Source organism: Protopterus annectens, chromosome 3.part0 (genome assembly GCF_019279795.1).
Source record: "Protopterus annectens isolate FY-2018-M chromosome 3.part0, PAN1.0, whole genome shotgun sequence".
Classification (NCBI taxonomy): domain Eukaryota; kingdom Metazoa; phylum Chordata; order Ceratodontiformes; family Protopteridae; genus Protopterus; species Protopterus annectens.
The window spans coordinates 823397654-823411666 of record NC_056731.1 but is presented as its reverse complement, the minus strand read 5'-3'; the positions used below and the strand labels follow the sequence as shown (position 1 = coordinate 823411666).

General features: G+C 39.1%; 1 protein-coding gene across 1 annotated transcript; it reads right to left on the bottom strand.

The window, feature by feature from the left end:
• Positions 1-9905: 9905 nt before the first annotated feature.
• Positions 9906-12282, bottom strand: FOXC1 (forkhead box C1). Its single transcript, XM_044065161.1, has one exon. It carries the CDS (start codon positions 11901-11903, stop codon positions 10347-10349), a length of 1557 nt encoding a protein of 518 aa, XP_043921096.1. The 5' UTR covers positions 11904-12282; the 3' UTR covers positions 9906-10346.
• Between the last annotated feature and the right edge of the window lie 1731 nt (positions 12283-14013).

Below are 14013 nucleotides of genomic sequence, written 5' to 3'. Positions count from 1 at the left end.
ATCCTCATTTTGGAGATGGAAGGTTGAGAGCTACGCCGTACACTAAAAGACAAGCAACCATCGAAGAGGAACAAACAGTTCCTACTTTCTGCATTTAATGAGAAGTAAAAAAAAAACAGTTTTCCTTCCCTTTCCAAATGGTGGGGATACTTAAATTGTTGGGTGATTAGCCTTCTCCTTCTCTCTCCCTCTCTCTCTCTTTTTGTTTCCCTTCACGTGCTCATCTTTACCCACAATGCAGTTTGTCGATGAGACCAACCCAGTATGCATCTTCCCGGTAAACTCGCTGTACCGGCGTACTTGTCTTGAAACCTAAGCGAAGCATCTGCTCGCCTGGGCAAATTTAGTGTTTGTTTGAGGATAAATATATTTCATCACCCATTTGAACTGTAGATGGCCCTAAATTGCACTTTTCTGAAAATGAAAACGTAGTTAGGAGACAGCCTTAAAAGTGAAGAGAGCAGCGTGGTGTGTTTGTCTCGCCTTATATAAAGATGCAATAACAAAAAGGCACAGCACAACAGTCTTGACCACTGTTAAGCTGATGGTGTCCTAGTCCTACAGTAGAAGTGGCATAAAGAAGCAAACACTCCTGGATATATCAAACACCTGCAGGCCAGCCTGAAATTATATGTCCGGACGGTATCTACAGAAAAAATGTTTGGGGACAGGGTGCAATAATTGTGTCCAAGCAAAAACTGAAGACATGCGTACTCTGGACAAACCTGGAGTTTGTATCTGAGAGTAATATGAAGATGTGAAGTGGAGGGGGGGGGGGGGCGCTTACTAGAATGCCACTAATGTTTTTCGAGTAACCTTAAGTGCAACAAGGCAGCAATTGAAACTATTGTCTGTGAATGGGTATGGCATTTATAAGACAGGGTACTGGTATTCCAGAGTTACAGTTACGAAAACTGACCTTTAAGTCAGATGCAGTGGCGAGAGTCCCATTTTTTGGAGAGGGCAGAAAAGGATGACGCGATTTTTGAAAGTGACTATCCATAATTTAAGGCATTTGTGTGTTTGTTTATTTGTTTACCGCGTAGGTGGGTTGGCCTGAGGATTTTTTCATCCATGATTAGAGCCACAAGGCCGATTCCGGGTATAAACATGCACAAATTATGAGATATTACAAGACAATAAGTCGGTTTGTTACGGAGATAGTTTACAGAGCAAAACGGCAAGTACAGATGTTCATTAAAAACTATCAAAGCACAAAGCATTACTTTCATAATAGCTGGCCAATGCAGTATGTCGGACGGCGAGCTACATACAAGCAGAGCTGAACAACTGAAAGTATCTGACAGTGGTGTGTTTAATGGGGTCTTAGGAACAGACCTTGGGGTGAAAAAGTAGCCATTATCAGAGCCACGTGTGTGATGGAGATATTGCATTTCTTTATAGAGAATGGTTTATTGTAGTAATCATATTGTTTATTATAGGTTCCTAGATTAGTACTAAGCTAACTGCCCTTGCGAGCCATTTTAAGTCTAGCCAATTATCCCTTGATGAGACTCAAACTCTGCACCTTGTGTTTGTAAGGCAAACATCTTAACCATTAGGTCGCCCTCCCAACCCAAATAAACAGCGCCTGTAGGCCTCAAACCCAGGACACTACACACCACAGACAAGGTGATGTACCACTAAGCCATGTCATTATTGGGGATGTTTTAACTACCTAATGCTAATAACTTAATATGTATAATGTACGTTTATGAATAACCTTTTGTACGGGAGAGAAATAAACGGTTTCTATTTTTCAACGACAAACATAAAGAGCTGATGTTGAAAAAGTAGACTTTAAAAAATAATTGTCTGAAGTAAAGGAAGGCTATAAAACTCACCATACATCTGAATTCGATGTAAGTATTTTTATTTTACTAAGAGCGCAATCACATTCTTTAGTCGCTACTTCTCATTCTCATAAAAATGCATGCATTAAGTCTACTAAAATTCAGATGAGCTACAGTTTGATGCTTTTGGTATATACATTTTGCAACATCATGCCTAGAAGGGGCCGGGGTATATGGCTGTAGAGTCGGAGTGCAAATTGGTATCCAGTTAACGGCTCCTTTAAAGCAGACGCTATACGTGCATAAATTTACAGTATAGACATTGTGCAGGTCGATTTCCAGAGAGGGACATGCGCAGTTGCACAAACACACAAAATACACAAACACTTTAAAAGCTGAAAGTGAGAAGATAGCTCACAAAGTATCCTCTAAGGCACTTTTCTTCATAGCGGGTACAATGCGGTGCCTTTACGGTTTGGTTTAGAGTAGACCGCATTCCGTGGCTCTCAGCTAATCGGGGACAATCAGGAACACTTTTTAAAATATTAGTACTATTAACTTGAGCCATTGACAGAATAAGAGAGTGTTGGTTAATATACATTTACTGAAGTAAAAGAAGATCATAACTGTAATTGCTTGTCATTATATGTAACCCCCCCCCCCCCATCAGTTTAAGGGGATTAAGAGGGACAGAGCTAACATTTGAATCAAAATTAGGGACATCTGGGAGGTATACTATGTTCTTCAGTGGTGAGTTAAATAGCTCTCAACTGCTCACCATTTAGCCTAATAATGTATTCTGCTCTGTCCTTCATAAAAAAGAGTGCTTTTGAGATACAACTACGAAGATTACAGAGCTTAAATAATATCTGCCAACTGGGAAAAGCCGAAAGATAACAACTGTAATTAAGAAAATGCTTAGAAAACGTATATTCGTAGTCTGTTTACTTCCAGTGTAGTACCTGAATAAAAGTCTGGATATGTTTCTCTAATTTTTGTGTTAAGAGGCATTGAGCTGCAGTGAAATACAGACACATTGACTTTGAGAACGCAGGTGCGTCATGTGTACACTAAATCCACTTGCAATGTCACAGACCTGGAACACACACACACACACACACATACATCGATAGATAGACAGATAATTTCTCATATTTTCCTTCTTGCCTGAATGGATGAATACAGTGTTTTTTAAGAAGATAATTAGACGTAGTAATAAGATTAGACTTTATCAGTGATTCGCTATATTAAAGAATATGATGATATTCTGGAGCATTTCTCTCCGGGCCTCCGCTGAAAACAGGATCTGTGGAACCTAGTCGGACTTTCCCGGTCAACAAATGTTAAATAAATAAAAATAAAAAAATGATATGCAATATCTAATAAAAGCTCTTGTAATGACCCTACTTGAAGAAATTCCTCCCTTGCCTTTTTCTTCTCCCTCCAAGCTACTGTCTCTATTTCTTACATCTTAGACAGTCCTGTTTGTATGTTTATACTTCTATTTCAGTAACAATGCACCTCTATCTTAACCTTACTTACTGTATCAGTCAACTCTCACCTATATCTTACATCCACTTATCTTGCCCCCTCCCCACTTTTTGTGACTAGACCACACACTTTACCGCTTTATGTAAGACTTGCCTACATACTAGTCCGTCCTTACCTATTATGTTACCATACATACATGTATTTTAAGATTATTAATGTCTTTTTTTAAGAATGTGTAAGATGAATAATATTCTCCTCGTGTGATTTAGCTTATATATGTATTTTTCTTTTGTAACTAATTGTAATCTTTGTATCTGGAGCTTTTCTCCTCGGGTCTCTGCTGAAAAGGGGCACCTGCCCAGCCAGCCTAACCCAGTTAACAAACAGCAAATAAAATAAATACAATAAAAGGAACTGATTGTTAGATTATAAATATTAATGCAGATTGATTGAAAACTGTAGTATTTTTTTCACGAAAAGAACCATTTCCAGCTCTTAGAGGAAAACATATATTCAGGTAAGACTCCCGGCACCGTCCCCACCCCCCATCTCCAGGTACAATGATCTATTTTCATTCTAATGCAATTCTTATTAACTGAGCTGTTTCTCTTGCCAGCAGTTCAGAAGTTTGAGCAATGTTCAGATGTGAAATGTCGAGTCAAAAACAAAAATATACTGTCTGGGTGCACGCTGTCTTCCATAAGAATGCAGTTTCTTTAGCAGTATTGTTTTAAAATACGACTAATAGTTGTTTGTAAAAATATAATAATAGTAATAATAATAATAATAATGACAACTGTTGTAGAACATCATTGTAACGCTAGTTACGTGCAGTTTTGTCTTTAACGTTGTTCTTGAGCTGGCATGGATTTGTATTTCTTCCAGCAAAAAAAAAAAAAAAAACTGAATAGATATTTAGGCGTGAATGTATTCTGCTCCATCCTATATGTGCTGCATTTTATACAGGGGTTTAAATTGCATTTGACATATGCCCTTTATCCTGGTTTCTATTTTGTCTGATGATGGTGAGAGGGGATTTTTTAATGGTATCAACTGTCACTGATTTTAGTTGAAAAGCCTGCTGCCTCCCTTCTAATCTCTTCTAAAACTGGCGTTTTGTGTAGAAAAATTGATAGACCGCACTTAATAAATAAGACACTAATTAGAGTAATAGACTTGTTTTACTTTAAAAATGCATATTAATTCACATTCTCTTATTCTGTGAATTTATCAAGTTAATATCATTAGCAATTTAGAAGTGTTTCTGATTGTTTATGGATGTGGACATGACTGGGGGAAAGGGGTTGAGAGCTATGTGCAGGGGTGTAGTCAGAAATTCATATTCTATACTCAAACCTCATTTTGCTGCCACCACCACCTATCATTTATAAAATGTACTCAACCCTTAAAATGTTGCCCCTGTACACCTCCGAAAAGATCCACTATTTTCAGATGTTGCCTCTTATAAGTATAAAAAACTATTTTAAGACGGGAACTCGTATCATATATGCGTGCTTTGTACAACAGACTCCATGTGTTATAAAGTTTCCAGAAAGATGTAAGGAAAAGTGTACTGATTTGAGTAGAGTGAGTATGCCTAGCTACACTGGCTATGTTTGGACGTCCTCCCCAGTGACCCTATGTACCTCTGCCTTTTCAGTCCGATGACAAATAGTTGCGGCGCGCTGATTGAATATGATTCCTTCCTGAGCTGGCCAGCGTTTACTTCTGAACTTCATTAATCTTGATCTTATTATGAGGGCAAGGACTGAAGAAGAACTCCATGATGTGGATTATAATTAATCCGTCACATTCTGCCTTCGTCTCCACACGTTTCATTCCAAAGTACAAAAATATAATGTCTATGAAAACGTCTTTTGACGTGTAGTGTGACTCGTGTATATATATATATATATATATATATATATATATATATATATATATATATATATATATAATTATACGCACTCAGAGATTGCAGTGGAGCTAGGAACATTGTTTAACAGTATCATCTTTGTCTTAGTTTCCTGACTTAATCCCTTAATGTTATACTTTCCAGAGGCCCATAACAATAATTTGGTTATTATTAACTGTGACTTGATTTGTTACCGTCCACTTACTTATTTTATTTATTTTAAATGCTGCTAGTTTGGCAGTGGTGAATTCATAAAAATAGCTCATTATTTCACTGAGGAGTGACAGATTTCACAAAGGTGTCACAGACTGTCCAGTCATCATAAATTAGTGCTGCTGTACTGACCACCACTAAATAAAATAACAGAAAACATTCCAAACTATAAAACCGGCAAACCTTAAAACAGGAACAAATAAAATACATGACCTCTAACAGAAGATAACAAATGCCTTATATTACTCTGCCTCCTTAAACTCGTCAAAGAAAGTAGGAATGCTTGCCCCCCCCCCCCCCCCCAATATTTAGTCACTCAGTACTTTACTATTTCTCAGGGTGGATGAATTTCATGCCAGTCAGTAAAACGTATTTATGCTAATTAACAGTTTTATAACATTGCAGCACTGTTTTGTACTCACTGCATAAAAATGCCCTACATATGTCCAATGACAGCGCGCCTTAAGTTCTGTCTTGATTTCTGCCAGAAAAATACAACTGAATTTCAAATTACACCAGTTATTATGTCACATTGTATTATTCTTATCTGAGTGTTATCACCAAGATTGTCACTGGCTATATATACTTTCTAAAGGTGTACATTGTACATGTTGATTTCTAATAATGTTTTATAGAAATGTAATAGAAAAAAAACACAGGCTAGAGAATTTGGAAATTATAAAATCCAGCGAGCACCTGCTTAGAGTGACGGAACGGAACTGGACTTAATGAAAGTTTAGCATCAGATCCTGGGCTCAGAAACGCAGTTTATTTATTTATTTTAGGCTAAAATATAAATGCACAGGCATAGGCAATTCATATCAATTTACATTTTGGTTACAATTTGGATTTGAAAAAAATATGCCAAATGTTAAAGAAATCTACCTTAGTTAAATGCCCGTGGTTCTCGTGTATCTGTGTGTGTATATATGTGTAGGGATGTTTTGCATTAAGGTTTACATACCAGCGATCTGTGGTATTTTTTTTTTGTTTAGTAAATTGGCTAGCTTCACTGTTATGGTTCACAGTCGAAAAAAAAGTGCATTTGGTTTTCGAAGACTTTGTATAATAACAACCAAAAAGAAGTTACATGCGCTTTATTATTAGTGTTATTTCGTTATTTCTTTTTGTTTTAAAGCAAGATTTAAACACCATATTTTCTGAATGTACGAAAAATTGAAACTAGACACTTATTTGAAGGAAGTTACAACTGATTGGAAAGGATTCGAAAGTAAGGGTACCATTTTCAACCAAACTGTTCAAGTCAGTTTACTTATAAAGAAAAAAAGCTACCTAATAAGCCGGGTGTATAATGTGTTGTCAGGCACCACTAAAACAAATAAACGACATGCAAGATTCCAGACAAATGCTGACTTTAAATACTGTATATATTAGCTCAAATAACACAAATATTAAGATGGAGATATAAATCCAGGCGGGTGAGAATTTTTTCTATTAGAAGTAAACTACATAAGCGTATTAAACTTTTTTCCTGAAGCAGTTAGCCTGCCTTTCGCTACGTTTAAACAGTACAAATGTTGTTATATAGTGCTGATGTTTTGTAAATATTCAGTTGGTTCAAAGTGCTACTAATTTGAGAATGTTGCATTTTTTCGTGAATATGTTGTGACAGCTAGCTTTGATCAAACTAAAGTGTTATTTGTAGTCTTATTTTTGGCACTTCTGGTTGTTGGTCTATTTTAATGAAACATGTTGCACTTGGTAGTGATTCCGGGCTGCAACATGGTTTGCTGTTGAAAAATCTCATTAAAATTCGATTGTGAAGGAGAAAAAAGACAACTCTGTACACTTTTGAAATGTGGCCCCTTTGGAGGATGTTTGAAAACCATATGGTGGTGTTGGTGTGTGTGTTTTAGTGGTAGATGTATTCGTGTTCGGAGGTGACCTTTTCACCCACAAAATGTTCTTGTAGGCCTAGATACTGTGAGTAATTACGAGTACCTGCAGTGCAATGGTTTCTGGTTCCAGGAACCTACTACTTCAGAAGGCATTGCATAAACCGAATTAATAGTGCAGGATATCCCAAAAGCCCTGTGGTGTAGTAACCATGCAGTTAAGTACACTGAAAGCATTGGCTTTGCAGGCTGTCTGATTGTCCCAAACGGAGACGCGACTGCTCGTCTATGAACTTCATACATATTATTACATTGTCTTTCATATAGTTTCGGCATGCTAACAAATAATGATTTTCTGCTGTATGCATTAAAAGAGAGAACCATTTGACTAAAATGGTATAGGGGAGAATGACCACTTCGCATTGCTTGTGAAACTCCTGAGCACAAACCTTGTTCTGGTTGAATCTGCATGGTATACAAGTAGTAAAAAAGTGCTCCACTTCGATTTTGTCTGAAATCTTTGAACAAATTGTATCTGTGGGACAGGATCCTAAAAACTAATAACCAGAGCCAGAGCTGCAAAAAGGGAGAAGCAATAACTCACGGCTATCCCTGTTTTGGAGGGATGTACCTATTTCAGGCTTGATTTACCTCTGTTTATGATGTACCTGTTTTCAGGCTTGATTCACCACATTTTTCTGAACTCTTCCTCATTATATGTGATTTTTGAAGCTGTCTAGTACACAGACAATCGCACTACATGACCACCCGATTAGTGGCAACTGTAATTAAAGAAACCCACATATTACATGTATGTATGCATGTGGTTCTTTTTCAGAAGCAAAAGTAAATTGACTCTGAAGTAGAATTGTGGAATACTGTTCATTAAACTCTATGGATGTTACAGTCTCTTTGATAACGTGCATATTTCCATCGTTTTTATCTTTTTCGTGTTTATGAGAATTATACCACATTCCTACTGAAAGCGGGAAAAGTTGTGTGCCATTTGATATGCAGCTTATAAGCTAATTAGATGTCCAGAATTTTTTACTGGATGTACCTCCATCTACTTTCCACAGGCCTTTGTACTTATTTTCAATGACTGCTGGCTGATAGGTATGAACAGATCTATTTCTCTTTTTTAATGCAGAGTCAAACTGCTTTGAGTTTGTTCTTGTTCTTTTATTTTTCTCCCTGCCTATCTATAGCTCCTCTGTATATCTATAAATTGGTATTATTTTGTAATATTTTATATATATATATATATATATATATATATATATATATATATATATATATATATACACACACACACACACACACACACACACACACACACAAACTATTCATGAGCACACGAAGATTCGCCCATTCACAATTCGTTACACATTCAGTACATGATTGGATGCTATTATTAACTGGGGTATATAGTAAGTAATAATGTTCCAAAATGGCCCTCGCACCCGTGGAGTTCTAACGCACCGAACTTGACCTTATTATGGTACATTGCTGTTTAAAAGGTCCCAGAAGGAGTCAGTTGGAAGAAAAAAGTAACTAAACTTAGCAGTCGGAAGAAATTTAGTAAGAACAAGTTAGCCCACAGAACTCTAGCTATCCCAACATCCATTTTCCCGATTATTAAACTTCACTCTTTGCAGTGACTATGGTGCAGTCTGTTATTCCAGCTTTAGGTTTCTTGTTTCTTGGTTTGAAAAAAATAGATCATCACAGTATCCATCTTCGTGTCACTTAATGGATAGCGATACGTAACAGTATCCAGTACATTTTACACCTTAATTAATGTGTGCGTACATTTGTTTGGAGTGAAGGCAGAGACAATGACTGTTATTACGTAATGTCCCACGTAAGGACACTTACTATCTTGCGTTGAAGTCATGCTGTGCAGATTAATATAATTATCCTGCATTATTAAAACTAAACTCTAGCACCAGCAGAATCAAGCTTTAAGTCCAATGTGAATAATTGTACTAATAAAACCACCTGACTAAGCATCTTGGTGATTTAGCTTGCTACCTCACAAGTTTGGTGTGCAAGCCTGACCTCACGCTTACTGTGTGAGTAGATCTATTTTGTGTGTGTACTCCGGTTTCCTCTCCCTTTCCCCGTGACTGATTGGCTGCTTTAAAATGTATCCGTCTATCTGTCTCTGTCTAGCTATCTATCTGTCATTATATCGCTCTCACACACACACACACACACACACACACACACACACCACATTCACTCTTGCACTTGTGGATTGGGTTGTGAATAAAAATAGTTCACAATGGACCAGCCTTAATTTTACCCCTTTCCAACAAGTATTGTTAACACCTAGCATCCGGTATTTCACAAAAAAAAAAAAAAAAATCAGAAGAGTTGGCTGATAGTTTATACATATTGAACTTTCTAAGATATCATTACTCTATGCAGTTAGTCTAGCTGGTTTAGAACTGTGCAACCCCTTATTAACGTGCGCACTGTTAAATAACTCATTTTACACAGTACCCAGTTTTCATGGAAGAATTAACAGACGGTGTCGTTTTCGTTATTTGATAACAGTTATGTGGAAACAATTTCTGCTGTATATGTTTGAAGCCATACTGTGCATTATAAATGCAAGTAGCAAACTTTAGATAGCATTCCACAAGAATGGACATTTATTAATAAACAAACAATACCTTCAAAGTATTTTCAACAAAGAGGGAAATGCAAAAAGGTTAACCTTTTTCTACTGAAAAAAAAATGTCTTAGGCAGTCCGATGTCAGCTTCTGAAACACTGTTTTTTGCATTTGGTCCACAATATACGACTACAAATTGAAAAATAAATTAATATATGCAAATTACAGTAGTAAGTCAATGGACAACACAATTACGTTTTATAAATCGTTTGGTACTTCTGACAAGCAACTCAATTACTGATGTCTTTTTTAACCAAGAAGAACTTACGTGTTTTAGGGGATACAGTGTCCTTTGCAAACCAGGGTATGTGTGTGCCCTCTGAAAAATTAATGACTGCAGTTTTCATTTAAGAATCTTTAAAACGTTTTGCTCTGGGTGTTGAAAAAGGTTTTTGGTCAGAATTTGCTGCAGTCATATAAAAAAGCACCTGGAGTGCGATAGAGGGACTGACTACCAGGAAAAGCCATTTGACAGCTGCTAGTAGTTCCATTCACTGGTGAGCTGCCTAGGCCTAGTCTCTGAGAGTCAAACATCTCCCGTACTGAGTGAAAGTTTTGCTGATGCTGCTGTTGGCTTCCTGGATAGGTGGTACCAGCAAGCGCACTCAGATCCCCTGCTTGGTTTAAGTACCACGATGCTAGGCGTCCTTGGTGTGGATGGTGATGTCCATCTTGGCTGGAACCGAGGCTGCCGTGACCCAGAGGGGAAGCAGTACTGCTGGTGGTGGTTGTAATTGAATACTCAGGCAGACCGTCGTCCACCGTTGGGTTAGCCATATGCCCTGCTCTGGTGTTGTCCCCCGAGTATAAGCTCATAGCTTGCAAGTTGCAGTGATAGGATCCGCCAGCTGCAGAACTGCCGTTGTTTGGACTTGCGCCTTGATTGCAAGTAGAGCTGTAAATAGAGGACTGGGTTGGTGAGTATGTGAGCGGCAGTGACCTGGAGGGACCGAGGGTAGTGTTTAAGTCACTGGGGCTGTGCTGCTGCTGTTGGGGATGGTGATGGGGAGACCCTCGAAGGGAGGTCATGATAGTGTCAACACTGAATGCCTGGATCTGGTGCTGCTGGTTGTGTTGTTCTCTATTACCTGTGCCTTCTAGGTTCAGAGTGCGACCGGAGCCAGCTATACTGTGAGGGCTACTGCCACTGGACATACTACTGCTGCTACTGTCCGGGCTCTCAATCTTGGGTACGACATGCACAGCTGCTGTTGGCGACAGTGACCTCCTTAGAACTGGGGGAGGAGGTGATGTACTTCCATTCTCTGTCTTAATGTCTTGAAGGCGTAACGGCTGCTGTGAGGCACCCTGTACACCGGGACTCAGTTCGTGCTCACTGGTCGCCTGCGTTGTAGTCTGCAGGTTGGATTCTTTTGGGTGGCGGTCACGCTGCTCATCCTTCTCTTTTACCACGTCCTTTTTCTTAAAACGGCGGCGGCGGCGCAGAAAGCTGCCGTTCTCGAACATGTTGTAGGAGTCGGGGTCCAGGGTCCAATAACTCCCCTTGCCCGGTTTTTTGTCGTCTCGGGGCACCTTTACAAAGCACTCATTGAGCGAAAGGTTGTGGCGAATGCTGTTTTGCCAGCCCTGCTTATTGTCCCGGTAGAAAGGAAAACGTTCCATAATGAATTGGTAGATGCCATTGAGGGTTACCTTCTTGTCCGGCGAGTTTTGGATGGCCATGGTGATCAAAGCGATGTAGCTGTAAGGCGGCTTTACCATGTCCTTGGGCTGTGGAGGCGGAGGGTGGCCGGGTGGTGCTGCTCCATAGGGCCCGTAGGCTCGGCCTATACTGCCTGGGTACTGCTCATGAGCTGGGTGAGAGTACATGCCCATTGGGCCTGCCATGGCAGGGTAGCCCGCCGCAGCCGCCCTGTAATAGCTCTGCTCACTGCCAAGGTAGGGTACTACTCCCAGCGAGCTGGGACTGGACACCGAGTAGCGAGCCTGCATGGCTTGGACGTCAGTAGTAGTAGTACCAGTCTTTATTTATTTATATATATATATATTTTTCGGAGTCCGTACTTTTTCCAGCTTCTTTCTCTTTAGTGTATTGGTCTCACAGTCCCGCAAAGTCAAGCTCTGCTGCACAGGCAAACTTCTGAACTTTGAGCCTCCGTCAGTTGTAGACAGGACCTTTTTACGTAGTTACTTTTTTGTTGGTTTCTGGCTGGTCCCTCCCAGCCTGCTTTGACGTTACTCCAATTGCAACAAGAAGAGGACAGAGCCAGAGGTTGAGAGAGAGAGGGATATCCTGACTGTGAATGGAAAAGGCTACCCGCCGGTAATGCAGCCTTCCGACCACACACAATCTGCCTTATAGACAGAAGGGAGGTGTGACCCTCTCCTTAGCCTCTCCTCACACCAAAGAGTAAATGGGAACTTGCAGGTTATAGAAATACACGGCGAATGTTGTTCCCTGTCTCAGAAACTAATTTGGGCGGAGGGGGAAGTACAGTAAACTACCACATCAGCCTATTCTGTGTTACATAAAAAAATACCATTCTCCCATCAACAACACAGTAACATTACACACTCAGTCAGGGATCCGGATATTTCTAGAATGCTAATATATACCTTAAAGCAGCAGAGGTAAATAGCTGCTGGACGTTAATCAGAATAAAGATGTTTCTGTTGGCTTGCACATCGACTGGGGCATATTATTTTACTCTTTTTATTTTAGTTTTACTTGGATTAACTCCATACAGTATTTTAATATTAATTGCCATTGCCCTGTGTGCACTACATTCAAGTGCATATGCATACGTATATATGTGTGCGTGTGAATTTAAATACAGCACGATAAATAAACAAATTATGCTGTGAAACGCGCGTGCTTGTGCCAGGGGTCAGACTTGAGGCCACATGGAGGTGATACTATGAACTAACAACCCTCAGCCTAGAGAGATAAGTGGAAACATGCATTGATCAACCAACCCACCTATCCATATTTTACCACCAAGGAAAGGCTGCATCACCCTATGAGTCACTCTCCTAAGAGCTGAGGAGGTTGAAAAAAAAACGTATATACTGTTAAACCGTTTTTATTTGATATAATGTGCGCACACACACACACACACACACACACACACACACCAATGACAATATCATTAGCTCGCCTACTGCCCGGGAAAGTAATCCTTTCCAGTGGACAGCAGAATATAAGATAATTGTGTTTACAAATTTTTTGTCTTTTATCCCTTTTATCCCCTCCTTTTTGGTGGGGGTAGGGTGTGGAGGTAACTTTTTGACAGTCTGTTCTTTTGTATTTAGAATGAAAATCGATTTTCCATTCGGTTGGCAGTACTCTTTTTAAATAAACATTAATTCAAATGGTTATTAAATCTTTCTTTAATGCCAGTTTAAGGGAGGACTGCAAATGAAAGCTATTCTAAATGTATCTACATAAAATAACATTCTGAAATGACAAATGCCATGATGTATCAAATGACTACAATGGCATGCAATGCTCGTTAACCTAAGCGAATGTTAGTATTAGCATAATCGATCTTTTTTCTGTGTATTAACATTAAAAAACAAAGCTAGATACATGTGTTTGTTTTATTGCTGGTGAAGCACAACGTATGGATGTGCAGTTTAAGGATTCATGACAAATATTTAATTAAAACCTTTTTTTGCCAGGATGCCACCCCCCCCCCCCCACACACACACACCTTTTATTCCGAATGCTGAATTCTTGTTTGAAAAAAAAATCCAGAAAAAGCTCCAGCAAATAAAAATATGACAGTAGCTGTGCTATTTCGACTGTAATCTGACAGTGCTATCCAGACACATACAAGGATTTACCATTGTGGTTCAAGATCCTGAATGAGGAATGGTCTTTCTATACCAGTGAAGCAGCCTACTGGTAATCATGTTTCATACTCCACAGTTTCACAGCAACATATCTAAGTGTTTTTCGCTGTACACTGTGTACAAAACAAAGAGGGCTTAAGCTAATGTCTGCTACCAGAAATACTTACTGTTTTGCAACTGGATCCTATCTTGCAGCACTGGGAGACTTAATATCTAAAGAGAAATTGTGACTGTATAATATTTTTTC